Source organism: Pristiophorus japonicus, chromosome 21, assembly GCF_044704955.1.
Source record: "Pristiophorus japonicus isolate sPriJap1 chromosome 21, sPriJap1.hap1, whole genome shotgun sequence".
Taxonomy (NCBI): domain Eukaryota; kingdom Metazoa; phylum Chordata; class Chondrichthyes; family Pristiophoridae; genus Pristiophorus; species Pristiophorus japonicus.
Genome location: NC_091997.1, coordinates 62,563,238 through 62,591,227, shown reverse-complemented (window position 1 = coordinate 62,591,227; position 27,990 = coordinate 62,563,238). Strand labels below are relative to the sequence as shown.

General features: G+C 54.9%; 1 protein-coding gene across 1 annotated transcript in view; it reads left to right on the top strand.

Annotated features, from left to right (window-relative positions):
• Positions 1-734: 734 nt before the first annotated feature.
• The window catches only part of LOC139233543 (transient receptor potential cation channel subfamily M member 1-like), a 31,767-nt gene continuing 4,511 nt past the window's right edge, over positions 735-27,990 (top strand). Inside the window, exons 1-19 of the mRNA XM_070863946.1 lie at positions 735-815; positions 6,796-6,875; positions 6,986-7,178; positions 10,643-10,856; positions 11,235-11,359; positions 12,234-12,405; positions 13,795-13,969; positions 15,195-15,318; positions 16,243-16,315; positions 17,876-17,976; positions 19,481-19,624; positions 19,707-19,841; positions 20,687-20,737; positions 21,626-21,766; positions 22,969-22,998; positions 24,113-24,402; positions 24,939-25,167; positions 25,630-25,749; positions 27,634-27,765. Coding sequence (XP_070720047.1) covers positions 735-815; positions 6,796-6,875; positions 6,986-7,178; positions 10,643-10,856; positions 11,235-11,359; positions 12,234-12,405; positions 13,795-13,969; positions 15,195-15,318; positions 16,243-16,315; positions 17,876-17,976; positions 19,481-19,624; positions 19,707-19,841; positions 20,687-20,737; positions 21,626-21,766; positions 22,969-22,998; positions 24,113-24,402; positions 24,939-25,167; positions 25,630-25,749; positions 27,634-27,765 — 2,610 coding nt within the window. The remainder of the gene's footprint in view (positions 816-6,795; positions 6,876-6,985; positions 7,179-10,642; positions 10,857-11,234; positions 11,360-12,233; positions 12,406-13,794; positions 13,970-15,194; positions 15,319-16,242; positions 16,316-17,875; positions 17,977-19,480; positions 19,625-19,706; positions 19,842-20,686; positions 20,738-21,625; positions 21,767-22,968; positions 22,999-24,112; positions 24,403-24,938; positions 25,168-25,629; positions 25,750-27,633; positions 27,766-27,990) is intronic.

Here is a 27,990-nt window from a genome sequence, read left to right as displayed (position 1 = left end):
GAGGGAGGGGGCTGGGAGGGAGCCAGGAGGGAGGGAGGGGGATATGAGAGAGGGGTCCAGGAGGGAGGGAAATATGAGGGAGAGGGATGTGAGGGAGGGTTGCTGCGTCTGACCTTTATCCCGTGAGTGATCAAAGTCTCTGCCCCATTGAGTTGCTGCATCTGTAAAATGTCAGTGGGAAGCAGAGTAAAGGTTTTATCATTTTGCCTGTAATACCACATTCTGTATCAATTAATTTTGTTAAGTAATGTTCAATAAATTGTAATTCTCCCTTATAAGTCAATCTTTATGGTGGGCTGTGCATCAGTGTGGGGCAGGCTAGTAGCTCAGCACTTTCCCCATCGCCGCACTAATTCTACATTCCAACTAATGCCGACCACCTGCCTCATTCATTCACTCATTTCCTGATGATATAAATTATTTCCATCAGACTCCTGCGCGTGTATGAACTCTCCGCCCTGGAAAGTAGATTTATCTCCAATCACCATTTGTTAAATCTCCATCCTTTCGGCACAGACCAAGCGCTAAGCCTGATTATCGAGGGGGCCGAGTGCGCTGGTACATTGATCCACTCTCTGTACTCCAGCACAACGGCCTCTGTCAGTCCGCTGCCAATGCCCCGTGTTTATTTTTCCCCCTGTTTGACGTGTCCTTTACCCAGTGTCTGACTGCAAGTGTGATCCGACCCAGCCGTGAGACGCTCACCAGCTGGAGCGGTGTGTTGGAGGGGAAAGATGTTAAGCAGCTCCTTAAAACAAATCAGTAGCTCCGTGAAGCGTGCCTCCATTAAACGCACGATATCCGGGTCGCAGAAGGTGAGTAGGAAGGTGACAGTAACGGTGAGAGCTATGATTGCTCCCCAGTGTGTGTGTGCTGTGCCACCTGTCAGTGTCGATGGTGCAAACTCCACGAGAGCTAGTGCCAAGCGACCAGAGCAGGAGGTGATGAAAAATCCCACCTTCATTCTCTTATCATTTCAGAGCAGGTTTTAAAGAGTTGAATGTTCCCCGCTTGGTTTCTGACCGAGACACGGGTCTTGTTATACCTGCGCCCCGCATGGACTTTTACATTTATGTATTACACACGGAAGTGTGACATCAGCTCAAAACTCACCTGATGCATGTTTATTTTCTGGGTAGATGGTCACCTGATACTCTCCAGGACTTTGTACAACTGCCGTACTCGCCTCGGCTGTTCAACTGTGGAGGTATCACGGACTGCCCGATTCTATCCGTTTCCAACCTCCACACACTTTACGGCAAGGGTAACTGGCGAGAGTTGAGGCGTGAACTTCCGCCTGAATGTTTACCCCACACCCCTCCTCCTCCCCACCCCCCCAACGCAAGTACTGAGGCCAACTGTAGCTCTGGCTCAGATCAGCTGATGGACGCTGGCCCTTGTACGGGGACTAGAGACGGGGTCAAAGGGCAGGGGAGGGGGGACACATGGTACCGAGACGGGGGAGGGGAAACGGTACGGTGACGGGAGACGGGGGAGGGGAGGGGGGAAACGGTACGGGGACGAGGGGGGGGGAGGGGAGGGGGGGACACGGTACGGGGACGAGGGGGGGGGAGGGGAGAGGGGGACACGGTACGGGGACGAGGGGGGGACACGGTACGGGGACGAGGGGGGGGGGAGGGGAGGTGGGGGCACGGTACGGGGACGAGGGGGGGAGGGGAGGGGGGACACGGTACGGGGACGAGGGGGGGGGAGGGGAGAGGGGGACACGGTACGGGGACGAGGGGGGGACGAGGGGGGGGGGAACACGGTACGGGGACGAGGGGGGGGGAGGGGAGGGGGGGAACACGGTACGGGGACGAGGGGGGGGGAGGGGGGGCACGGTACGGGGACGAGGGGGGGGGAACACGGTACGGGGACGAGGGGGGGGGAGGGGGGCACGGTACGGGGATGAGGGGGGGGAACACGGTACGGGGACGAGGGGGGGGGAGGGGGGGCACGGTACGGGGATGAGGGGGGGGAACACGGTACGGGGACGAGGGGGGGGGAGGGGGGGCACGGTACGGGGACGAGGGGGGGAGGGGAGGGGGGGACACGGTACGGGGACGAGGGGGGGAGGGGAGGGGGGGCACGGTACGGGGACGAGGGGGGGAGGGGAGGGGGGGCACGGTACGGGGACGAGGGGGGGAGGGGAGGGGGGGCACGGTACGGGGACGAGGGGGGTAGGGGAGAGGGGGACACGGTACGGGGACGAGGGGGGGGGAACACGGTACGGGGACGAGGGGGGGGGAGGGGGGGCACGGTACGGGGACGAGGGGGGGGGGAGGGGAGATGGGGGCACGGTACGGGGACGAGGGGGGGGACACACGGTACGGGGACGAGGGGGGGGACACACGGTACGGGGACGAGGGGGGGGAGGGGAGAGGGGGACACGGTACGGGGACGAGGGGAGGGGAGGGGAGAGGGGTACGATAGACGGGGGAGGGGAGAGGGGGGCACGGTACGGGGACGGGGAGGGGGGGGAGAGGGGTACGATAGACGGGGGAGGGGAGAGGGGGGCACGGTACGGGGACGGGGAGGGGGGGGGTGTGTACCTCAGGATCACAATCTCTAACCCTCCCACTATCGGATGTCAGTCTCCTGCCTCAGCATTGTGTTCTCACGAGGACCGTGCGGATCATGTTAGCAGCTTATGAAAGGATGAGAATTGCTGATGATCCCACCGCCACAGCGAGGGGAGATGAGAATAACGAACAAGAAGTTGCTGCTGGCTCGTGACGGTGATCCTGCCCAACTGAAGTAGTTTATCGCAGTGTGCCATGTTTAGCCGTGTTTCAGGTTTCGGTTAGTTGGTGCTTGTGGTTTTCAGCCGCCTGTCCATGATGGTAGCTCTTTGTGATCTAAACAAGAGGCAATTTGTTGGAACACATTTCCCTTTAAAGTGCTCGCTTGGTGCAGGGATTAGAGACATTAGTCCATGTTTGAGCAATTTTATTACTTCTAATTTAAAAGGAGGTGGATTCTGGAGGTGGTTTGATATCTATCGGGGAATATTTAATTCTCTGCAGGGTACAACTGTGATAAGTGCTGGAATGTGTGGAATGCCAGGAATCTGATGTGTTGCAGATGTGGGTAATGTTTTGTGAAAAACATTACATTTAGCTTAAAATATTAAAACCATTTGTAACCACAGAGATTTCAGCCGTCCTCGTTGGGCCGCATGGTGAGCCACTCTGCAGCTTTACCCCAGAACTGATATCTGGGATTAAAGCCGAACTCCCCCACTCTCTATGCTGCCGCTATGTGCAGCATTGAGCAGAGGCTGGGAGAGGGCCAGTCAGCATTGGATAGCATCATCAGCCGCGTCAGAACACAACCGGCAGCCAATGGCAACAGCCTTTGATGTGGCCTCTCAGGTCTGGTTGGTGTGTGGGCAGGGGGAACTTACCTTGAGTCATGTTCCAGGATTGTAACTGGCACATTTTAGGAAGCAAAGTGTTAAAGAGATTAGTCCATTAGCTGGACATTTCACACAAGTTTACTTAAAAAAAAGTTTTCCTGAGCTAAGATTCATCCATCGAATTATAGAATGTACAGCCCTGTGCCTGTGCTGGCTCTTTGAAAGAGTTTCCAATTAGTCCCACCCTCCTGCTCTTTTCCCAAAGTCCGACAAATTTTTCCAATTTCTTTTTTAAATGTTACTATTGAATCTGCTTCCACCGCCCCTTCAAACAGATCGCAACAACTCGCTGCGCACATTTTATCCTCGTCTCCTCCATGGTTCTTTTGCCAATCTGTGTCTTCGCACCTTCAGGGACTGTACCCCAGGGAGAGTCAGCACCTTCAGGGACTGTACCCCAGGGAGAGTCAGCACCTTCAGGGACTGTACCCCAGGGAGAGTCAGCACCTTCAGGGACTGTACCCCAGGGAGAGTCAGCTCCTTCAGGGACTGTACCCCAGGGGGAGTCAGCACCTTCAGGGACTGTACCCCGGGGAGAGTCAGCACCTTCAGGGACTGTACCCCAGGGAGAGTCAGCACCTTCAGGGACTGTACCCCAGGGAGAGTCAGCACCTTCAGCGACTGTACCCCAGGGAGAGTCAGCACCTTCAGGGACTGTACCCCAGGGAGAGTCAGCACCTTCAGGGACTGTACCCCAGGGAGAGTCAGCACCTTCAGGGACTGTACCCCAGGGAGAGTCAGCACCTTCAGGGACTGTCCCCCAGGGAGAGTCAGCACCTTCGGGGACTGTCCCCCAGGGAGAGTCGGCACCTTCAGGGACTGTCCCCCAGGGAGAGTCAGCACCTTCAGGGACTGTACCCCAGGGAGAGTCAGCACCTTCAGGAACTGTACCCCAGGGAGAGTCAGCACCTTCAGGGACTGTCCCCCAGGGAGAGTCAGCACCTTCAGGGACTGTCCCCCAGGGAGAGTCAGCACCTTCAGTGACTGTCCCCCAGGGAGAGTCAGCACCTTCAGGGACTGTCCCCCAGGGAGAGTCAGCACCTTCAGTGACTGTCCCCCAGGGAGAGTCAGCACCTTCAGGGACTGTCCCCCAGGGAGAGTCAGCACCTTCAGGGACTGTACCCCAGGGAGAGTCAGCACCTTCAGGGACTGTACCCCAGGGAGAGTCAGCACCTTCAGGGACTGTACCCCGGGGAGAGTCAGCACCTTCAGGGACTGTACCCCAGGGAGAGTCAGCACCTTCAGGGACTGTACCCCAGGGAGAGTCAGCACCTTCAGGGACTGTACCCCAGGGAGAGTCGGCACCTTCAGGGACTGTACCCCAGGGAGAGTCAGCACCTTCAGGGACTGTACCCCAGGGAGAGTCAGCACCTTCAGGAAATGTACCTCAGGGAGAGTCAGCACCTTCAGGGACTGTACCCCAGGGAGAGTCAGCACCTTCAGGGACTGTACCCCAGGGAGAGTCAGCACCTTCAGGGACTGTACCCCAGGGAGAGTCAGCACCTTCAGGGGAGGGGGAGAAAAGTAGAAAATCTGATTGAAATATTTATCTATAAACCTGTGATGTTGGTGACTGTATATTAATGAGAAACTGCATCGTTGCATGCAGTGTGGTAAATCTGATGTGGATTGAGGCATATCACTAGCACGATGGTTTATTATTAATGGTATTAGTTGTGGATTCCAGTTGTTTGCAGTTATTTGTATAAATTAATAATGAATCTGTATTTTTTTTCAAAAATTACTTGCTTTATTTAAGCTACAGAACCTTTTAAGCCTAAGATTTGATTAGTTGTCATTCTGGTTATTGTTGGGTGACCTCCCATCACCAACATGGCCATCTTTACTCACCTCGAGAGCGCTCAGGGCTCTACCGTTCAGGGTGGTCTTTGAGGCCTAATTGTTGCAGTGATGAAGCTGAATGTGGATGTGGGCCGTGATGGTGGAAGTTGGTCAGTTATTGCAGCAGCTGGGAATCAAGGGTTGAAAGAAATGTTTAACAAGTTGCCGATGGATTCTTATCAACGTGGATTTATTGTGCCCCGTCCCAGAAGGAAGGAAACTCCTGAGGCCGCAGGAGGATTTACCTTCAAGCCCCAAACCAGAGACTGAACCAAACCAATGTTCTCGAGCTGAGTGGCTCGTGTGCCTGGGCCTTGGTCCTTGTCGCGGGTTCTCTGTCCCGCCGTGATCAAGTGGCCAAGTTTCCGATTTGCCAGCTGGGTTGAGTCAGCGAGCTGCCTTTCTCAGGCTGCCAGTTGTTGTTAAAATGTCACTGCCCTTGTACAAACAGTCAGTCCCAAGCAATGGGTGATGTTGGTTGGCGGGATCTCTGTTGCTATGAAACTATTTCGCCTCTGGTCCCACAGGGTGCAGTGAGGTCATCCTTAAAGTGTTCCCGGGTCTCTCCCTGCTGGTCCTAAAGGTGCCGGCTCAGTTGATGGGGAACAGTCCCACACTCGAAGGCCCAGGGACAGGCAGCAGATAATCCACCCGGGGGGGGCAACGTCAGGATGGCCCAGCACAAGTCTGTCTTCGCTTTAAATGAAAAGTTGGCCTTTGAATTTAATTTCAGTTCTTGGTATATGAGTGAGCATGTTGTAAGTTGGAGTCTGTTTACCTGTGTAAATGGCAGGAAATGGTAAAGCTGGAGCACTGGAGAAGGAATATCCTCACACCTTCCATCCTCTAAACATCAGCTCATCCAAAACTCTGCTGCCCGTGTCCTAACTCGCACCGAGTCCCGCTCACCCATCACCCCCTGTGCTCACTGCCCCGTGTCCTAACGTGCACCCAGTCCCGCTCACCCATCACCCCCTGTGCTCACTGCCCCGTGTCCTAACTCGCATCGAGTCCCGCTCACCCATCACCCCCTGTGCTCACTGCCCCGTGTCCTAACTCGCACCAAGTCCCTCCTCCAATTCTGGCCTCTTTTGCATCTGCCCGCTCCCTTCACTCCATCATCGGTGGCCGTGCCTTCAGCTGCCTGGGCCCCAAGCTCTGGAACTCCCTCCCTAAACCTCTCCACCTCGCTCACTCTCCTCCTTTAAGATGCTTCTTAAAACCTACCTCTTTGACCAAGCTTTTGGTTATCTGTCCTAATATCTCTATGTGGCTCGGTGTCAATTTTTGTCTAATGACGCTCCTGTGAAGCGCCTTGCGACGTTTTACTGCGTTAAAGGTGCTATATAAATACACGTTGTTACTGAGTGCCAGAGTTAACACCGATACAATTTTCTGTTAGTGCGGAACGCAAGTAATGAGTGTGAGAGGCTGAGGGGGCCATGCTCATTCCCCACTTCCTGATTGTGTTGCAGTATTCACAAGCTTTCTTTTTAATTTCTAAATAGTGTAAAAATGTTTGTTTCCAACTCCAGGGTCACAAATCTTGGATTGAGAAAAACTTTCAGAAGCGGGAATGCGTTTGTCTTATCCCAAACTCCAAAGATCCACTGAGGTAACGGCAGTTTTGTACAGGAAACCTTCTGTGTGTTGGGGTTTCAGCTTGAATTAGTATTTGCTGTCGGTGTCTCCGCCCGTTGAAGTCACCGTCCCCTCTTTTCCTAGGTGTTGCTGTGGTCAGCTGGTCAGTCAGCATGTCGGCGTTACTCTGCCTGCCCCATCCAGCAACACAGGAGAGGAGGACAAGCAGCTGGCTCGGCCCGAGAGATGGTCACCCATCAAGCACACGCAGGCCAGTCCCACCGACGCTTTCGGAGTCATGGAGTTTCAAGGTGGAGGTCACGCCAGCAAAGCTATGGTGAGGACGAGCACAGAGCTGCATGTGACACATTGGAGAAACCTGATTTTGTTGCACGTGTTGGGTCCACGGTAATGTTGGAACTGGGGCAACGCAAATAAATATCCTTACCAGCACCCACCATCCCACCCCACTGGCCACTCGGTTTGAATGGTCGCGGAAGGGCCATCACACGTCGAGTGAATTGGGATTGGGGGCTTGGGATTGGGTGGGGTGATGGTGGGGGGTTGGGGTGGTTTCATTGCCTGTTCTGAGCCTTGTTTTATTTTATCCGGATGAATTGTGAGCAGTTGGATCGAGTTGTTGGCGCTGTGCCTCCCTGACTGTGGGCTCTCACCTCTCTCTGTTCCCGGTAACGTTTTGGGGCCCATCGCGGTTTGCTCATTGAAACACCAGCAGGAGGCAGCACAACTTACACTGCTTGCCCTCTTCGCTGATCTCAATGTTCATCACTGGAATTCTCCTACAAGTGTGTGATTTAAACATCAACTAAACCCATTGTAACCCAGATTCAATGTTTCACTCAATTAGAGAGCGGTTAAACAAACATGATCTGTGCAAAATCCACTTTTGGAGTAATTTTAATGAGCATTTGATCAGAGTCCATCTGGGGAGCAGCTGCTGTTCTGGACACAACCTTAGCAACATTAGTTTTTCCCTTGTGATTGGATGAGAGTGGGAGAGGAGGGGGCAGAAGCAGAGAACAAAATGATTCCTCACTGTACCCCAGGGAGAGTCAGCACCTTCAGGGACTGTACCCCAGGGAGAGTCAGCACCTTCAGGGACTGTACCCCAGGGAGAGTCAGCACCTTCAGGGACTGTACCCCAGGGAGAGTCAGCACCTTCAGGGACTGTACCCCAGGGAGAGTCAGCACCTTCAGGGACTGTACCCCAGGGAGAGTCAGCACCTTCAGGGACTGTACCCCAGGGAGAGTCAGCACCTTCAGGGACTGTCCCCCAGGGAGAGTCAGCACTTTCATGGACTGTACCCCAGGGAGAGTCAGCACTTTCATGGACTGTACCCCAGGGAGAGTCAGCACCTTCAGGGACTGTACCCCAGGGAGAGTCAGCACCTTCAGGGACTGTACCCCAGGGAGAGTCAGCACCTTCAGGGACTGTACCCCAGGGAGAGTCAGCACCTTCAGGGACTGTACCCCAGGGAGAGTCAGCACCTTCAGGGACTGTCCCCCAGGGAGAGTCAGCACTTTCATGGACTGTACCCCAGGGAGAGTCAGCACTTTCATGGACTGTACCCCAGGGAGAGTCAGCACCTTCAGGGACTGTACCCCAGGGAGAGTCAGCACCTTCAGGGACTGTACCCCAGGGAGAGTCAGCACCTTCAGGGACTGTACCCCAGGGGGAGTCAGCACCTTCAGGGACTGTACCCCAGGGAGAGTCAGCACCTTCAGGGACTGTACCCCAGGGAGAGTCAGCACCTTCAGGGACTGTACCCCAGGGAGAGTCAGCACCTTCAGGGACTGTACCCCAGGGAGAGTCAGCACCTTCAGGGACTGTACCCCAGGGAGAGTCAGCACCTTCAGGGACTGTACCCCAGGGAGAGTCAGCACCTTCAGGGACTGTACCCCAGGGAGAGTCAGCACCTTCAGGGACTGTACCCCAGGGAGAGTCAGCACCTTCAGGGACTGTCCCCCAGGGAGAGTCAGCACTTTCATGGACTGTACCCCAGGGAGAGTCAGCACTTTCATGGACTGTACCCCAGGGAGAGTCAGCACCTTCAGGGACTGTACCCCAGGGAGAGTCAGCACCTTCAGGGACTGTACCCCAGGGAGAGTCAGCACCTTCAGGGACTGTACCCCAGGGGGAGTCAGCACCTTCAGGGACTGTACCCCAGGGAGAGTCAGCACCTTCAGGGACTGTACCCCAGGGAGAGTCAGCACCTTCAGCTGAGAGATTGGGATGAAGCAGCGTGGGGAACCCATTTCAGGAGCGATGAGGTTGAGGAGGCTGACTCTCCCTGGGGTACAGTCCCTGAAGGTGCTGACTCTCCCTGGGGTACAGTCCCTGAAGGTGCTGACTCTCCCCGGGGTACAGTCCCTGAAGGTGCCGACTCTCCCTGGGGGACAGTCCCTGAAGGTGCTGACTCTCCCTGGGGTACAGTCCCTGAAGGTGCTGACTCTCCCTGGGGTACAGTCCCTGAAGGTGCTGACTCTCCCCGGGGTACAGTCCCTGAAGGTGCCGACTCTCCCTGGGGGACAGTCCCTGAAGGTGCTGACTCTCCCTGGGGTACAGTCCCTGAAGGTGCTGACTCTCCCTGGGGTACAGTCCCTGAAGGTGCTGACTCTCCCTGGGGTACAGTCCCTGAAGGTGCTGACTCTCCCTGGGGTACAGTCCCTGAAGGTGCTGACTCTCCCCGGGGTACAGTCCATGAAGGTGCTGACTCTCCCTGGGGTACAATCCCTGAAGGTGCTGACTCTCCCTGGGGTACAGTCCCTGAAGGTGCTGACTCTCCCCGGGGTACAGTCCATGAAGGTGCTGACTCTCCCTGGGGTACAGTCCCTGAAGGTGCTGACTCTCCCCGGGGTACAGTCCATGAAGGTGCTGACTCTCCCTGGGGTACAGTCCCTGAAGGTGCTGAATCCCCCTGGGGTACAGTCCCTGAAGGTGCTGACTCTCCCCGGGGTACAGTCCATGAAGGTGCTGACTCTCCCCGGGGTACAGTCCCTGAAGGTGCTGACTCTCCCCGGGGTACAGTCCATGAAAGTGCTGACTCTCCCCGGGGTACAGTCCCTGAAGGTGCTGACTCTCTCCCTGGGGTACAGTCCCTGAAGGTGCTGACTCTCCCTGGGGTACAGTCCCTGAAGGTGCTGAATCCCCCTGGGGTACAGTCCCTGAAGGTGCTGACTCTCCCCGGGGTACAGTCCATGAAGGTGCTGACTCTCCCCGGGGTACAGTCCCTGAAGGTGCTGACTCTCCCCGGGGTACAGTCCATGAAAGTGCTGACTCTCCCCGGGGTACAGTCCCTGAAGGTGCTGACTCTCTCCCTGGGGTACAGTCCCTGAAGGTGCTGAATCCCCCTGGGGTACAGTCCCTGAAGGTGCTGACTCTCCCCAGGGTACAGTCCATGAAGGTGCTGACTCTCCCCGGGGTACAGTCCCTGAAGGTGCTGACTCTCCCCGGGGTACAGTCCATGAAAGTGCTGACTCTCCCCGGGGTACAGTCCCTGAAGGTGCTGACTCTCTCCCTGGGGTACAGTCCCTGAAGGTGCTGACTCTCCCTGGGGTACAGTCCCTGAAGGTGCTGACTCTCCCTGGGGTACAGTTCCTGACGGTCCTGACTCTCCCTGGGGTACAGTCCCTGACGGTCCTGACTCTCCCTGGGGTACAGTCCCTGACGGTCCTGACTCTCCCTGGGGTACAGTCAACCTCCTCGCTCCTGAAATGGGTTTGCCGCGCTGCAGAATTTATTTGTCTAACGGCCTTTGCCTCTGCTGTTGGATCTTGCAGTATATCCGTGTCTCCTATGACACCCAGCCAGACCTCCTGCTGCACCTGATGACCATGGAGTGGGAGCTCGAGCTCCCCAAGCTCCTCATCTCTGTTCATGGTGGACTTCAGAACTTCGAACTGCAGCCGAAACTGAAGCAGGTGTTTGGCAAGGGGCTGATCAAAGCTGCAATGACCACCGGAGCATGGATCTTCACCGCTGGAGTAAGCACAGGTCAGGGCCAAATATCCACCATGTCCCTTGTCCATTGTTTGTGGTGTTCGACGGGTGCCTGGGGAACAGGGTGGTTAAAGTGAAGTTATATCTCCCCTTTTCCCAGTAACCCCCACCCACCCTCTGCCCCCCCCCGCCCACATCCCCTCTGCCCCCCCGCCCACATCCCCTCTGCCCCCCCGCCCATATCCCCTCTGCCCCCCCGCCCACACCTCCTCCCCCCGCCCACTCTCACTCTCCCCCTCCCCCTCCCCTCTTCCCCCCTCTTCCCTCCCCACTCTCCCCCCTCTCTAACCTCTCAGTCCCCCGCTCCCCCACCCACTCTCTCCATGTACATATCCTTCAGGCTGACCACGTGTTATAATTGTTCATTTTCAGGAGTAATCCGTCATGTAGGAGATGCCTTGAAAGATCATTCATCCAAATCCCGGGGACGGATCTGTGCGATTGGATTCGCTCCCTGGGGAATTGTAGAAAACAAGATGGATTTAATTGGGAAAGATGTAAGTGTGAAAAGCACCGACTGGTCAGAAACGGCCCATTTAATGTGACCGCACTCAAACCTTTCACTCAACACTCACTGCTGCAGAGATCCCATTCTCCCATTGGACGCACAGATCCCATTCTCCTCCCCCATTGGACGCACAGATCCCATTCTCCTCCCCCATTGGACACTGAGATCCCATTCTCCTCCCCTGGTTTGATGCCCTGTTTACCGGTGAGGACAGTTTTAGACTTGCTGTCGTTCTCTTTGCATTTCAAAACGGACCGATAGCAAAACCAAAATTACCCAGCTGGCCAAACGCTGACTCACCATTGTCCCCATCCGTTCACACCGGACTGAGCCCCGAATGGCTGTCGTCATTGCTCTCCTACCTGCTCTCGAGCTCCTATGAGGTGCTCCCCCAGTGGGTAATGGACTCCGACATATTCTGGAAGCTCTCTGACCGACACGTCAAGCATTCTGTGATGGCTGGCCCCTAAAGTCTGCACCTGTATCCCCGTCAGCAGAGCTGGAGTGTGAGCTGGCCTATGGTAAGCTTCTTCCCTGCACCATCCTTGCCACCCACTCCCCGCCCACTGCCCACCCTGTGCCCTCCCACTGCTCACCCTGTGCCCACCCTGTGCCCTCCCACTGCTCATCCTGTGCCCTCCCACTGCTCACCCTGTGCCCACCCACTGCTCACCCTGTGCCCACCCACTGCTCACCTGCGCTCTGTGAATCCCTGGGGCAAATCTTCCTGAGTTGATTTCTTTCCAAGTTTAGTCGAATTATTCTTCATCGGGGAAAAGTTCTTTTCACAAAACCCAACCTCTTGACGTCCAATTTGATCGGGGCGCCCCCACGCCACTGACTTTTTGACCTTTTTGTTACAGGTCACCAAACCCTATCAAACGATGTCCAACCCTCTGAGCAAACTGACTGTTCTCAGTAACACGCACTCACACTTCATCCTGGCCGATAACGGCAGCGTGGGCAAGTATGGGGCCGAGGTGCGGCTCCGGAGACAGCTGGAGAAACACATCTCGCTGCAGAAAATCAACACACGTAAGGAAGGGACCACTTTTCAGCCTAAAATGCGAGACCCCCAACCCGGGCTAGTGGGCTGTGCTGTAGCACTGGTGCTGGAGGCTGTTTCGCCGTGACCCTATGACCTGTGGGCTTCCCTTTTTCATCCTATGCCTGGGAATATTGATGAGGCTGGGAGGACAAAGGATTGCTCAACTGTCGTCACCTGTGGGCCTTGTTACCTTCGTGACATTCACCAGACGGAAAAGACAAGACTCTGCTCTGAAGTTCGGAGATTCAGTGGGTGCTCGGAGTGCTGCTCACGCAGGGATTTAGCCCCACTGTCTGTCTGTTTGGGAAAGGGAATGATTGTGAAATTGATGTCAAATGATGATGAGTTCAAATGAAGTTGGGAAATTGAATAAATTTCGTCTTTGCCTTATACTGACAGCAACATTCCCAGAACCACCCTCTGTTCTACACACCGTAAAATTCCACCGGTAAATCACAAAAAGACACCATTCCTCCTACACAATGGGCTAGACACTGAGTAAAGCTCCTTCTACACTGTCCCATCACACACTCCCAGGGCAGGTACAGGGGGTTAGATACAGAGTAAAGCTCCTTCTACACTGTCCCATCAAACACTCCCAGGGCAGGTACAGGGGGTTAGATACAGAGTAAAGCTCCTTCTACACTGTCCCATCACACACTCCCAGGGCAGGTACAGCACGGGGTTAGATACAGAGTAAAGCTCCCTCTACACTGTCCCATCAAACACTCCCAGGGCAGGTACAGCACGGGATTAGATACAGAGTAAAGCTCCCTCTACACTGTCCCATCAAACACTCCCAGGGCAGGTACAGGGGGTTAGATACAGAGTAAAGCTCCTTCTACACTGTCCCATCAAACACTCCCAGGGCAGGTACAGGGGGTTAGATACAGAGTAAAGCTCCCTCTACACTGTCCCATCAAACACTCCCAGGGCAGGTACAGCACGGGGTTAGATACAGAGTAAAGCTCCCTCTACACTGTCCCATCAAACACTCCCAGGGCAGGTACAGGGGGTTAGATACAGAGTAAAGCTCCCTCTACACTGTCCCAATAATGTGCCACAGCTCCAACTTCAGAAGTGGTCTTGTGACCACGCCAGCCACCTTGTGGCCTGTTGCCTGAGATTAACTTTTGGATTAGGACAGTTTGTTCTGTAGACCCAGTCCCGCTGGGAACAGGGTGAGACAGAAGCCCTTGCAGACAGCAGAGGCTTTCTTGGCATTGGTGTGGGCTGAGTTTGGAGCCAGGCTGAAGGGTCGGGCATTCGATGAGTGGTTCCCTCTCTCACTGCAGGTTCTAAACTTGCTGGTTTGACTTATCTGAATGTTGTGATTTTGGTTTGAGGTTTGCTCTCTCTGGCCATTTTGTGTGCAGGGCTCGGTCAGGGAGTGCCGGTGGTGTGTTTGATCGTGGAAGGTGGTCCCAATGTGATATCGATCGTACTGGAGAGTCTCCGGGAGGACCCTCCTGTGCCGGTGGTGATCTGTGATGGCAGTGGGAGAGCTTCCGACATCCTGGCCTTCGCACACAAATACTCCGCAGTGGGAGGGTACGGCTTTAAATCGCTCAGTGTATCCGAACACAGTTCTGGGACCTCCCCAATACACCGTTCCAAGCCCCCCACACCATCTCCAGTGCAGCCCAGTACCAACCCCACCCAAACAATGTAAGGAGGGATATATGGGGGGTGGGGGCAGGGGGGCAATTTAGCCGGTGTTGGACCCACAAAGTTCCTTATTGTTCACAGCTGTTTTGAACTGAATTTGGGGCAAAATGTGAACCCTCAAATCGAGATCAGTTCCCACAGCACTCTTTTCGCCCCCACCCCCTTACAGCAATACTCGAGGTCATCCAAAACTTGGCTGCCCCGTGTCCTAACTCGCACCAAGTCCCGCTCACCCATCACCCCCTGTGCTCACTGACCCCGTGTCCGAACTCGCACCAAGTCCCGCTCACCCATCACCCCCTGTGCTCACTGCCCCGTGTCCGAACTCGCACCAAGTCCCGCTCACCCATCACCCCCTGTGCTCCCTGCCCCGTGTCCTAACTCGCACCAAGTCCCGCTCACCCATCACCCCCTGTGCTCACTGCCCCGTGTCCTAACTCGCACCGAGTCCCGCTCACCCATCACCCCCTGTGCTCCCTGCCCCGTGTCCGAACTCGCACCAAGTCCCGCTCACCCATCACCCCCTGTGCTCCCTGCCCCGTGTCCTAACTCGCACAGAGTCCCGCTCACCCATCACCCCCTGTGCTCCCTGCCCCGTGTCCTAACTCGCACCGAGTCCCGCTCACCCATCACCCCCTGTGCTCACTGCCCCGTGTCCGAACTCGCACCAAGTCCCACTCACCCATAACCCCCTGTGCTCACTGACCTACACTGGCTTCTGGTCTGGCAAAGCCTTGATTTTAAAATTCTCATCAATGTTTTCAAATCCTTCCATAGCCTCACCCCTCCCTATCTCTGCAATCTCCTTCAGCCCCACAACCCTCTGAGATCTCTGCACTCCTCCAATTCTACCCTCTAGCGCATCCCTGATTTTAACCGCTCCACCATTGGCGGCCATGCCTTCAGCTGCCTGGGCCCTAAGCTCTGGAACTCTCTCCCTAAACCTCTCTGCCCCTCTACCTTTGCCCTAATATCTCTGAGGTTTGGTGTCAAATCTTGTGTGAAGCGCCTTGGGATGTTTTACTATGTGAAAGGCTCTATACAAATACAAGTTGTTGTTGTTAGATACAAGGGACTCACTGAGGTCCTGTTCCCACTCTGTGTGCAGGATAATCAATGAGTCTGTGCGAGATCAGCTCATGGTCACGGTACAGAAAACCTTCAACTACAGTCGACAGCAGGCTCAACAACTGTTCATCATCATCATGGAGTGTATGAAGAAGAAAGAGTTAGTGAGTGTCCCCATGGAAACCATCATCATTGAGCGTTTCCACCACATCATGATCCTCAATTTACATTGCATTTATTTTTCATTGTTTTAAATTAGCCATAAAATATATTGACTATTGGGTATGTAAACACCAATCCCTTGGGTCTATGGTAACTCAGCGACCCATCCCTTGGGTCTATGGTAACTGTGGCCCATCCCTTGGGTCTATGGTAACTGTGGCCCATCCCTTGGGTCTATGGTAACTGTGGCCCATCCCTTGGGTCTATGGTAACTGTGGCCCATCCCTTGGGTCTATGGTAACTGTGACCCATCCCTTGGGTCTATGGTAACTGTGGCCCATCCCTTGGATCTATGGTAACTCAGCGACCCATCCCTTGGATCTATGGTAACTGTGGCCCATCCCTTGGGTCTATGGTAACTGTGACCCATCCCTTGGGTCTATGGTAACTGTGGCCCATCCCATGGGTCTATGGTAACTGTGGTCCATCCCTTGGATCTATGGTAACTGTAGCCCATCCCATGGGTCTATGGTAACTGTGGCCCATCCCTTGGATCTATGGTAACTGTGGCCCATCCCTTGGGTCTATGGTAACTGTGGCCCATCCCATGGGTCTATGGTAACTGTGGCCCATCCCTTGTGTCTATGGTAACTGTGACCCATCCCTTGGGTCTGTGGTAACTGTGGCCCATCCCTTGGGTCTATGGTAACTGTGGCCCATCCCTTGGGTCTATGGTAACTGTGGCCCATCCCTTGGGTCTATGGTAACTGTGACCCATCCCTTGGGTCTGTGGTAACTGTGGCCCATCCCTTGGGTCTATGGTAACTGTGGCCCATCCCTTGGGTCTATGGTAACTGTGGCCCATCCCTCTGATGACTATGACCCAGCCCTTGGGGTTGTGATGACTCCTCTTGTCTCTCCCACAGATCACAGTGTTTCGAATGGGTTTGGAGGGACAGCAGGACATTGATCTTGCTATTTTAACGGCACTGCTGAAAGGTAAGAAGTCTCGTCTTCTGCTGTATTTACATTTCTACTCTTCAATCCTCCCATCGTTTCCCTACCTGTATTAAAACAGCTTTCATCAACGTCTCCCCATGAAATGTTTAATATTGGGAAATAAATCCCAAGGACTCGCCCAGTTCCCCTTCACCTCCCGCCTGTGTTTGGTGACATTACTTTACGTTTCCCCTGGTGATTAATTCTCTCAGTCCATCTTCTCTCCCTAGAACTTGGGTTTGGTGCCCTGGGAGCAAATGCATAACATTGGGGAGGGTGGGGGGGAGGAAAGAGTAGGTGGTGGGGAGGGGGGGGGGGAGGGGAGAGAGTATGTGGTGGGGAGGGGGGGGGAGGGGAGAGAGTATGTGGGGGGGAGGGGAGAGAGTAGGGGGGGGGAGGGGAGAGAGTATGTGGGGGGGAGGGGAGAGAGTAGGGGGTGGGGTGGGGAGAGAGTATGTGGGGGGGGGGGGGAGGGGAGAGAGTATGTGGGGGGAGGGGGGGTGGGGAGAGAGTATGTGGGGGAGGGGGGGGTGGGGTGCGGGGGGGAGGGGGAGAGTATGGGGGGGGAGGGGAGAGAGTATGTGGGGGGAGGGGAAGAGTATGTGGGGGGAGGGGAAGAGTATGTGGGGGGGAGGGGAGAGAGTATGTGGGGGAGGGGGGTTGGGGAGCGGGGGGGGAGGGGAAGAGTATGTGGTGGAGGGGGGGGAAGGGTAGAGAGTATGTGGTGGAGGGGGGGGGAAGGGTAGAGAATATGTGGGGGAGGGGGGAAGGGGAGAGAGTATGTGGGGGAGGGGGGGAGGGGAGAGAGTATGCCAGGGGTGGGTCCCGATGTGAAATGGAGGGGGGGGAAGGGTAGAGAGTATGTGGGGGGGAGGGGGTGGGGGTGGGGAGCGGGGGGGGAGGGGAGAGAGTATGTGGGGGAGGGGGGGAGGGGAGAGAGTATGTGGGGGAGGGGGGAGGGGAGAGAGTATGTGGGGGAGGGGGGGAGGGGAGGGAGGAGGGGGGGAGGGGAGAGAGGAGGGGGGAGGGGAGAGAGTATGTGGGGGAGGGGAGAGAGTATGTGGGGGAGGGGGGGAGGGGAGAGAGTATGTGGGGGAGGGGGGAGGGGAGAGAGTACGTGGGGGAGGGGGGGGAGGGGAGAGAGGAGGGGGGGAGGGGAGAGAGTATGTGGGGGAGGGGGGAAGGGTGGAGAGTATGTGGGGGAGGGGGGGAGGGGAGAGAGTATGTGGGGGAGGGGGGGAGGGGAGAGAGTATGTGGGGGAGGGGGGGAGGGGAGAGAGGAGGGGGGGAGGGGAGAGAGTATGTGGGGGAGGGGGGGGAGGGGAGAGAGTATGCCAGGGGTGGGTCCCGATGTGAAATGGGGGGGGGGGGGGGGAACACCCATGTGTGATGTCTCCAGGAAAGTGGGATAGGAGAAAGAGCAGATATGGAAGTTTTGGATAGATTCGGGAAGTCTGAGCTGTCGGCAGATTTCCCGCCCCCTGCCCCCTGCCCCCCACCCCCTGCCCCCACCCCTGGTTTTCCAGTTTTGAATCCTGCCGTTCCTTTCTCCCGATCCAGGTACGAACGCTTCTGCCCCAGACCAGCTGAGCCTGGCACTGGCCTGGAACAGGGTGGACATCGCCCGCAACCAGATCTTCGTCTTTGGGAACCACTGGCCGGTAAAAACCCCCGAGGAAATCCTTTGGTCATTTGAGATGTTACCGATTTCAGGCGCTAGAAATGAGCAGTATCGGATCAGCAGCCCCTTATACGCAGGGCCTGATGTTCAGTCCCACTGCAGCCCATCCAATACCGCTCACTCTGTGACACTGCCCGAGGCTAATTCTAGTCCCAGGACTTTTGTGACATTTACAGAGAACGGGGCATCAACATTCACTCAATAACGGGACATGATTCAATGGAATATAAAGAATTTAGCCATAGCCTTGCTATCACCTAGCTCTCTCTCCAGGGATGGGGGGGTTCTGTGTCTGTGTCCGTGATTCCCCAGGTAGGTTGGATGTGGGTGGGGGGCAGTGAGAAGGAGAGTTAAATAGAAAGAATTACTTACATTTATATAGCGCCTTTCATGACCTCAGGATGTCTCAAAGCGCTTTACAGCCAATGAAGTACTTTTTGGAGTGTAGTCACTGTTGTAATGTGGGAAACACGGCAACCAATTTGTGCACAGCAAACTCCCACACACAGCAATGTGATAATGACCTGAATAATCTGTTTATGTGATATTGATTGGGGGTTAAATATTGACCCCAGGTCACTGGGGAGAACTGAGATGAGGAGGAATTTCTTCCCTCAGAGGGTTGTAAATCTGTGGAATTCTCTGCCCCAGAGAGCTGTGGAGGCTGGGTCATTGAATATATTTAAGGCGGAGATAGACAGAATTTTGAGTGATAAAGGAATAAAGGGTTATGGGGAGTGGGAGAGGAAGTGGAACTGAATCCATGATCAGATCAGCCATGATCTTATTGACTGGTGGAGCAGGCTCGAGGGGCCAAGTGGCTTACTCCTACTCCTATTTCTTATGAGAAGTCACCCTACACTTCTTCCAACAGTGGTCATGGGGTCTTTTACATCCACCTGAGAGGGCAGACGGGGCCTCAGTTTAACGTCTCATCTGAAAGACGGCACCTGCGGCAGTGCCAGCCTGGATTTTTATGCTCAAGTCTCTGGAGTGGGACTTGAGCCCGCAACCTTCTGACTCAGAGATGAGGGTGCTGCTCACTGAGTCACGGCTGATGCAGGAAGAATGTTCCCGATGTTGGGGAAGTCCAGAACCAGGGGTCACAGTCTAAAGATAAGGGGTAAGCCAGAGAGTTGCGAACCTGTGGAATTCTCTGCCACAGAAAGTTGTTGAGTGCAGTTTGTTGGACATATTCAGGAGGGAGTTAGATGTGGCCCTTACGGCTAAAGGGATCAGGGGGTATGTAGAGAAAGTAGGGGTGGGCTACTGAGGTTGCATGATCAGCCATGATCTTATTGAATGGCGGTGCAGGCTCGAAGGGCCGAATGGCCTACTCCTGCACCTATTTTCTATGTTTCTTACAGAATTGGAAAGGGAGAATTCTCCAAACCTCACCATGAGTTAAAGTGGGAGCCCTCACTCACCAGCTGCCTCCCTCACTGCCCTGAGTCTGAACGACCCTGCCTGTTTCTATATTTCAGCCCATGGGCAGCACCTCTGAATCTGGCGCTCAGCAAGTGAAAAAATCTGTAAAAATGCGGGTAACGAAAGGAAAAGGGAAAAATAGAGGGAAGAACGAGGTGAAGGAGGAAACCGACTCGCGGAAGCTGGAGCTGCTGAACTGGGTGAGAATGGCAGCGTGCTGCTGTGACCTTATTTCTCACTGTGTGCTGCCCATGTGCTGACTGCTTTGTGCTACTGCTGCAGGTGAACTCGCTGGAACAGGCCATGGTCGATGCACTGGTCCTAGACCGCGTGGACTTTGTGAAGCTGCTGATCGAGAACGGAGTCAATATTCACAACTTCCTCACCATCCCTCGGCTGGAGGAGCTTTACAACACGGTGAGTCTCCACACCTCACCCCACGGGACCGTGATTCTCAGGCTCGGACTTTACCCCACAGGCTGGACTTCGGGCCTGGAGAGACACTGCAGCTTGATGTCTCTCTCTGTCTCTGTCTCTCCCGAGCTCCCAGCCCTAGCCGAGGGGAGCTAGATGTGGTCCACACACCTGCTGACAGTGAGAGAGGCCAAGAGACGAGACAATAAAACCATCTAAAGTGAGGGAGGACGGGAGTGGCCTCCTGGTGTCCGGTCACTCACACTGACTGACTAATCACATGCCTTTTGAATTGCTGAAATATTAAATGTGTTCAACCAAAAGGTTTTTAATTAACAAGAAATCAGACCGGTTCCCCCGTAGGGTCAGGATCAGGACTAGGATGGGTTAGGATCAGGATCAGAGCTACGGTCCCACCCAGTGTGGGAGTGATCAGGAACGCCACAGGTTCTATCCTCTGTGGACACGGCTACAATTAGCCTGGTGCCTCTGGGTTAGGGACAGGAAAGTTGGGCCGCACTCGGTCTTGGGTACTGTCCAGTGACACCTGCGTGTGTGGGGGGTGTGTGTGTGTGCGAGCGATTGTTTGCATATAAGTATTTGTATCAGTATTTTGTGTGCCTGTGTGTAGTTGTGTACACATGAATTGTGTGTGTAGGTGTGACATGAAGTATTACTCCTCATTGAAGATGGACGGGCGAGTCCGGCTACACTGTCCGGGCTGAGCTGTTTGGGTGGGATAGCGAGGGGGGGTGGGGGACGGTACGTGTGGAGGGTGAACCCCAGCGAGAGGGGGGGGGGGGTGTCATTGAACCGTGAGTGAGTAACGACTTTGTGTTTTGTTCCAGAGGCTGGGACCCCCCAACACTCTGCATTACCTGGTCAAGGATGTGAAAAAGGTGAGAGTGTTGTGACGCTGGATCGCCCACTGCAGGTCTCCGTAAATCTTCTTCATGTCTCTGATAGCAGACAACCTGCGATAGACATCACTGATTCGGAGAGGGGTCAGAGGCTGGGTCAGGGGTCAGGCTAAGGGGACAGTCGGGGGAACCTTTCACTGAAAGGGGAATTGTCAGCCCAGCCCAGCTCGGCTGTGATGCCTTCAGAAGAGAAAAGGGCCAGCATGCAATGCACAGCACTCTGTATTGTGATTGGTGGAGTGCAGAGGGTCAAGCTTACTGTGCCCGCTGACCCCTTGGTGCCTGGGTTTGAGCTTGTGTGTTGATGGCTCCTTTATGAGGACTCACTGAGATTGCTGGTGAGACTCCAGCGGGCTCACTGAACGGACCTTGGCTTTGGCTGCCCTCCTGTGAGTGAGGAATGTGCTTTATCCAACACACTACACACGGCACTGTATATTGTTCCAATTCTGATCAAATTAGTGTAAGAAACTCATTTAAAAAGTGTCAGCTACAGACAGCAGATGCCCTGAGGTCTGGCCACCTAACACCCAGGCAACCAGAGCCAGAGATTTACAACCCGGAGTACGGGCACATTACAACAAGTGAGATTGTCGAAATAGAAAGGGTTAAGTCTAACTTGTAAAAGCAGGAAACAAGGCTCGTGGGCAGGAGAGTACCACCCGGTGTGGTACTGAGCCCCGGAGAGGGGGGCCCGGTGTGGGACTGAGCCCCGGGGAGGGGGCAGTTAATACCCTGGTCTGTGGTGTGTGACCTGTTTAATGAAGGTACAAGGAGCTCTGAATCGCAGTGCACTGGCTCCTGTGGCAGGCGGTTTGTGTTTGTGACGTTAAGCATGTTGTCGTGTTTCTGTTTGCTCTGTTACAGGGGAACCTGCCCCCCGATTACCACATCAGTTTGATCGACATTGGGCTGGTCATCGAGTACCTGATGGGCGGAGCCTATCGCTGCGCTTACACCCGGAAATCTTTCCGCACACTCTACAATAATTTATTTGGGCAGAAGCGGGTAACTATCAGCCTGAACTTGGAGTACAATTGCTCACTACATGTAGAATTGGAATGGAAACTTTATCAACCATTTCTTGTAATCTCCTGTGCTTCTCTTCAGGTCACGGGTCACAGGTCACTCGGTGGCCAGGGCAGGAGCAAGGGATCCAGGGGTCATGAACCTGGCAACCTGTACATCCTCCGGACCCTGAACCCGCTGCCCCCCAGTCCACCCTGTATAGACAGGCCACACTGGCTGAGCCAATCTCTGAAGGGGTGATAATGAGATGGTAACTGATGCCCATTCTCGGACTGGGCCCCTTTCACCGATTATCGTTGGGCGGCAGGAGGGGTTTTGATTAATTCTCGGCACATGGGCATCTGTGGCAAGGCCAGCATTTATTGCCCAGCCCCAGTTCCCAGAGAAGGTGATGGTGAAACTTCTGAAAGTTTGCTTCAACAGAGTGTCTGGCAGTTAAGAGTGAATCACATTGGTGTGGGACTGAATTGCACAGGATATACGGCACAGAAACAGGCCATTCGGCCCAACCAGTCCATGCTGGCGTTTATGCTCCACTCGAGCCTCCTCCCGTCTTTTCTCATCTAACTCTAACCCTCTATTCCCCCCCTCCCCCCCCCGATATGCTTGTCTAGCCTCCCCTGAAATGCAGGGGCTAGACCAGGTTCAGGCTAGCAGGTTTCCTTTCCGAAAGGACATTACTGAACCAGGTGGGTTTTTATGGCCATCCAACAGCCTTGTCGTCACTTTTCCTGGCCCCAGCCTTTTATTTCCAGAGTTTTAAAACTGAATTCAAACTTCAAAACTGCCGCGGTGTGATTTGCACTCTCGTTCCGTAGATTATTAATCCAGCGGCTTTAGTGCCTGGTTCCTGATCACCATCCAGTGACTGCACCCCCTCCCCCGATGGAGACCCTGCCCTCGTGTCTGTACAGGACGAGCAGAGCGATCTCTCCACGACCCTCCCTCCACCAGCAGCACCAGTTATTGGTGTCGATGAGATCTTGCCGTCACTGCATGGTATCGGGTGTAACACTTCATTCTATCTGAAGCACTTTGGGCCGTTTCTGGGGGCAGTGAGAAAGGACTGTATAAATGTGCGTCGATCCTCTTAGTCATTACCACGCATCACTCGAAGACTATTGAAGATGACACGCCGCTGCTCTCTGTCTGTTAATCTGTGTCTTTCTGTCTTTCCACAGCCAAAAGCTCTTAAACTTCTGGGAATGGGGGTGAGCAAGTATTCTTGTTGCAGTATTCTTGATTAGATTTAGTAATTAATTCTTACGATTCTTGGTGTGTTCCATTTCACTGTCTCCCTTCTCTTCCCCCAGGACCATGTCTGATTCCAGCCTATTCCACCAACCCCTGGTCCTTGTCTTCCGTGTTTGTTCGTGCAGCCCCTCACACTGCTTGGGTCTTTGTATCATCTGTCTTATCGACTCAGGACTGGCCCTTAATCAAAGGTGATATTTTCCAAAGGTTTCCTGTTACTGAATGGAATTCTCTTAATTCAGGGACTAACTGGAGGGTAAACAGCTTAAGGACATGGGTAGTGGGCTAACTACATATGTAACCAGGTACCTACACATGTAACATGGTCATTACACACACAGCTTGTTAAACAAAACATGTAGCATGGTAATTACACGTGTGACATGTAAATCTGTGCTCCAATCGGTTTGTGTTTACACAGCGTCCCCTGTGGGGCAGATGCAGTATCAGCAGTCAGAGCAAAATCCCCCCCCAAAATTAAACCCTCCGGTATTTTTATCCCTGTGGTTTGAGACCAGTCCCAGCTTCCTTAACCTTTCCTCAACATCTGTATTGCCCCTGTCCCCTCTCGGGTAATAATCTCCCTCCTATGATTGGGTGTCCAGCATTTTCCCAGTACCTCACAGGGGATTGGACCTTCACTTTATACCACGCACCAGGCCCTGGGGCTCCATGCTGTGACCCTTGGCTCGTGGAGCTCAGTACCTTGCTCATCGTGTTACCACAACTGACCCCAGTGCTGTGATCTCAGAGATTTATCCCCCTTTAAAGTTGACTATAACCCCTCTGGATTTGCCCCTTTCCCCACCAGGATCTTTATTCCCTTCCAGAGCAAAGATGAAAAATACTCGATTTGAAAATTAATTTTAAACTAAAAGAACCTGCACAGATTCTCCCAGATGTCCGTGTTTCCGGCATTCCTGGTGCCCCCTGCCCCCTGACCTCTGACCTCTAGCTCTGCCCCCCTCTACCCTGCGGCAGTCTGGTGTTATTTGAAGTTCGGGTAAATATGTCCGAGTGCTGGGATATTGTATGTCTGCTCCTCACTCCGCTCCTTGTGGCCTGCCCTAGGACGATGAACCGCTCTCGAAATCCAAGAGGAAGAGGAAGAAGAAGGAAGAGGAGATTGACATTGATGAGAATGACCCTGCCATTGGCCGATTCACCTTCCCGTTCCACGAGCTGCTGGTGTGGGCGGTGCTGATGAAGCGGCAGAGAATGGCACTGTTCTTCTGGCAGCACGGAGAGGAGGCTCTGGCCAAGTCCCTGGTCGCCTGCAAACTCTACAAGGCCATGTCCAGTGAGTGCTCGGGCAGCGAGCTCGTCGATGACATCTCGCAGGATCTGGACAACAACTCCAAGTCAGTGCCCTTCTGCTCATCCTCACTCTTGCTCCTCTTCTCATCTCTAAACCCTGGCTCCTTTTTCCTCCAACAGGCTGCTGGGTATTAGCAGCACATGAACGTGGCGATATCGGTCTCGGGCCGGTCCCACATGTGGCGATATCGGTCTCACACGTGACCACACGTGGTGATATCGGGTCCCGGACCGGTCCCACATGTGCCGATATCGGTCTCACACGTGACCACATGTGGCGATATCGGTCTCACACGTGATCACACGTGGTGATATCGGGTCCCGGACCGGTCCCACATGTGCCGATATCTGTCTCACACGTGACCACACGTGGTGATATCGGGTCCCGGACCGGTGTCTCACGCTTTCATTGAGCTGTTTTTAAATGGATTTTAATTAAACAGACGGTAAAATTTAAGCTCAAATTGGATGAGGAAGTGTGGCCAGCCCGGTGCTGTCTGTGTGTTGGCTTCTCTTCCCTTTCCGTCTCTCCAGTTGACTCTCTCTCTCTCTCTCTCTCTCTCTCTCGCTCTGTTTGAAGGGACTTTGGCCAGCTTGCTGTCGATTTGCTGGACCAGTCGTACAAACACGACGAGCAGATGGCCATGAAACTCCTGACCTACGAGCTGAAGAACTGGAGCAATTCGACCTGCCTGAAGCTGGCGGTGACGGCTAAACACCGGGACTTCATCGCCCACACTTGCAGCCAGATGTTGCTGACTGACATGTGGATGGGCCGGCTACACATTCGTAAAAACCCCGGGCTCCAGGTGTGGCTCTCGCGGTTACTGCTGCCAACACAAACCCTTCATCGTTTTACATCTAATTATGTTATCTTGGCATTTGCCTTTTTGTTTGCGCCACCGGCTGTTTTTCTATGAAAGACGTTATGTAAAAAGTTGTTGCTGTTTGTGGAAGCTTGCTGTGCGCAAATTGTCCACCGCGTTCCCCACAGTGACCACGCTTCAAAAAGTACTTCATTGGCTGTAAAGTGCTCTGGGACGTCCTGGAGATGTGGAAGGCGCTGTAGAAAGAACTTTATTTATATAGCGCCTGACAAACACGTATGTTGGGATTGTTACTGTCAACAGTGCAACTAAACTGCGAATATTATACGCTCTAATAACCTCTATCTGAAACATACATGTCTATAAAATAAAGCAGATCTGTCTTGTGATTACACTTTGATTCTGAATCGACTTTACTAACACGCTGTTGTGCTCTCCTGTCAGATTATGTTGGGAATCATATTCCCGCCCGCCATTCTCTTCCTCGAGTTTAAAGGCAGTGACGATTTGTCGTATGAAGCAACTGGGGATAATGAGCAGGGAAAAGAGAAGGAGGACGACAATGTAAGTCGGGGGTGGAAGGCTGAGGGAACAATTTACGAAATTTGACATAAAAAGCTAAAACTGCAAAAGGCAGAAATCCAGCAGGTGAATGGACCGCTGATTCTGGGACTGAGTTACACTGAGCGGGAGCAACACTGTACGGTGTGGGGAGGAGGAGTGCGGACTGGCGGAGAGCTATACCGGCCCGGGGGGCGGAGCTATACTGGCGTGCGGGGGGAGCTATACCGGACCGGTGGGGGGAGGGGGGGGAGTTAGACCGGACCGGTGGGGGGAGGTGGGGGGGTTATACCGGACCGGGGGGGGGGGGGGGAGAGTTATACCGGACTGGGGGGGGGAGGGCGGGAGAGGAGTTATACCGGACCGAGGGGGGGGGGGGAGTTATACCGGACCTGGGGGGGAAGTTATACCGGACTGGAGGGGGGGGGGAGTTATAGCGGGAGGAGGGGGGGGGAATTATACCGGACTGGGGCGGGAGGGGAGTTATACCGGACCAAGGGGGGGGGGGGGGGAGTTATACCGGACCTGGGGGTGAGGAGTTATACCGGACCGGGTAGGGGAGTTATACCGGACCGAGGTGGTGGGGAGTTATACCGGACCGAGGTGGTGGGGAGTTATACCGGACCGGGTAGGGGAGTTATACCGGACCGAGGTGCGGGGGGAGGGGGGGGGGAGTTATACCGGACCGAGGTGGGGGGGAGGTATACCGGACCGGGGGGAGTTATACCGGACCGAGGGGGGGGTAGTTATACCGGACCTGGGGGGGGAGTTATACCGGACCGGGGGGGGGGGGATGGGGGGGAAGTTATACCGGACCGGGGTGGCGGGGGGGGAGGGGGTGGGGGGAGTTAAACCGGACCGAGGTGGTGGGGAGTTATACCGGACCGGGTAGGGGAGTTATACCGGACCGAGGTGGGGGGGGAGGGGAGTTATACCGGACCGAGGTGGGGGGGAGGTATTCCGGACCGGGGGGAGTTATACCGGACCGAGGGGGGGGTAGTTATACCGGACCTGGGGGGGAGTTATACCAGACTGGGGGGGGAGGGGGGGGGAGTTATACCGGACCGGGGGGGGGGGATGGGGGGGAAGTTATACCGGACCGGGGGGGGGAGTTATACCGGACCTGGGGGGGAGTTATACCGGACCGGTGGGGGAGGGGGGGGAAGTTATACCGGACCGGGGGGGGAGTTATACCAGACTGGGGGGGGAGGGGGGGGGAGTTATACCGGACCGAGGTGGGGGGGAGTTATACCGGACCGAGGTGGGGGGAAGTTATACCGGACCGAGGGGGGGGGGGGGCGTTATTCCGGACCTGGGGGGGAGTTATACCGGACCGGTGGGGGAGGGGGGGGAAGTTATACCGGACCGGGGGGGGGAGGGGGGGGGAGTTATACCGGACCGAGGTGGGGGGGAGTTATACCGGACCGGGGGGGAGTTATACCAGACTGGGGGGGGAGGGGGGGGGAGTTATACCGGACCGAGGTGGGGGGGAGTTATACCGGACCGGGGGGGGAGGGGGGGGAAGTTATACCGGACCGGGGGGAGGTGGGGGGGAGTTATACCGGGGAGGGGGGGGAGTTATACCGGACCGGGAGGGGAGGGGGGCGGAGTTATACCGGGGAGGGGGGGGAGTTATACCGGACCGGGGTGGGGGGGGGGTGGGGAGGGGGAGGGAGTTAAACCGGACCGAGGTGGGGAGGAGTTATACCGGACCGGGGGGGGAGGGGGGGGAAGTTATACCGGACCGAGGTGGGGGGAGTTATACCGGACCGAGGTGGGGGGAGTTATACCGGACCGAGGTGGGGGGGACTTATACCGGACCGGGGAAGGGTGCTATATCGGCCAGCCGCACAGTACTCTCTTTAATTTGCTGTTCCCTTATTTCAGGATGCAAACCCTGAGGCTGTTTCCAGAAAGGGAGATGAGGAAGATGGGATGGAAAATCACAGGAGTATCCCGATTGGGCAGAAGGTTTACGAGTTCTATAACGCGCCCATTGTTAAATTCTGGTTCCACACGGTAAGTTCCACCTGTAAACCACGGCTGCTCACACCGTGATAGTATTACACCCAGCCCAAGGCGGATAAAATGCTCATTATCACTGGAAGACCAAAGTAAGTGATATGGGGATATATTGCAAAAGGGAATTGGATAAATACTTGAAGAGGAACAATTTTCAGGGCTATGGCGAAAGAGCGGGGGAGTGGGACTAATTGGACAGTTCTTTCAAAGAGCCAGCATGGG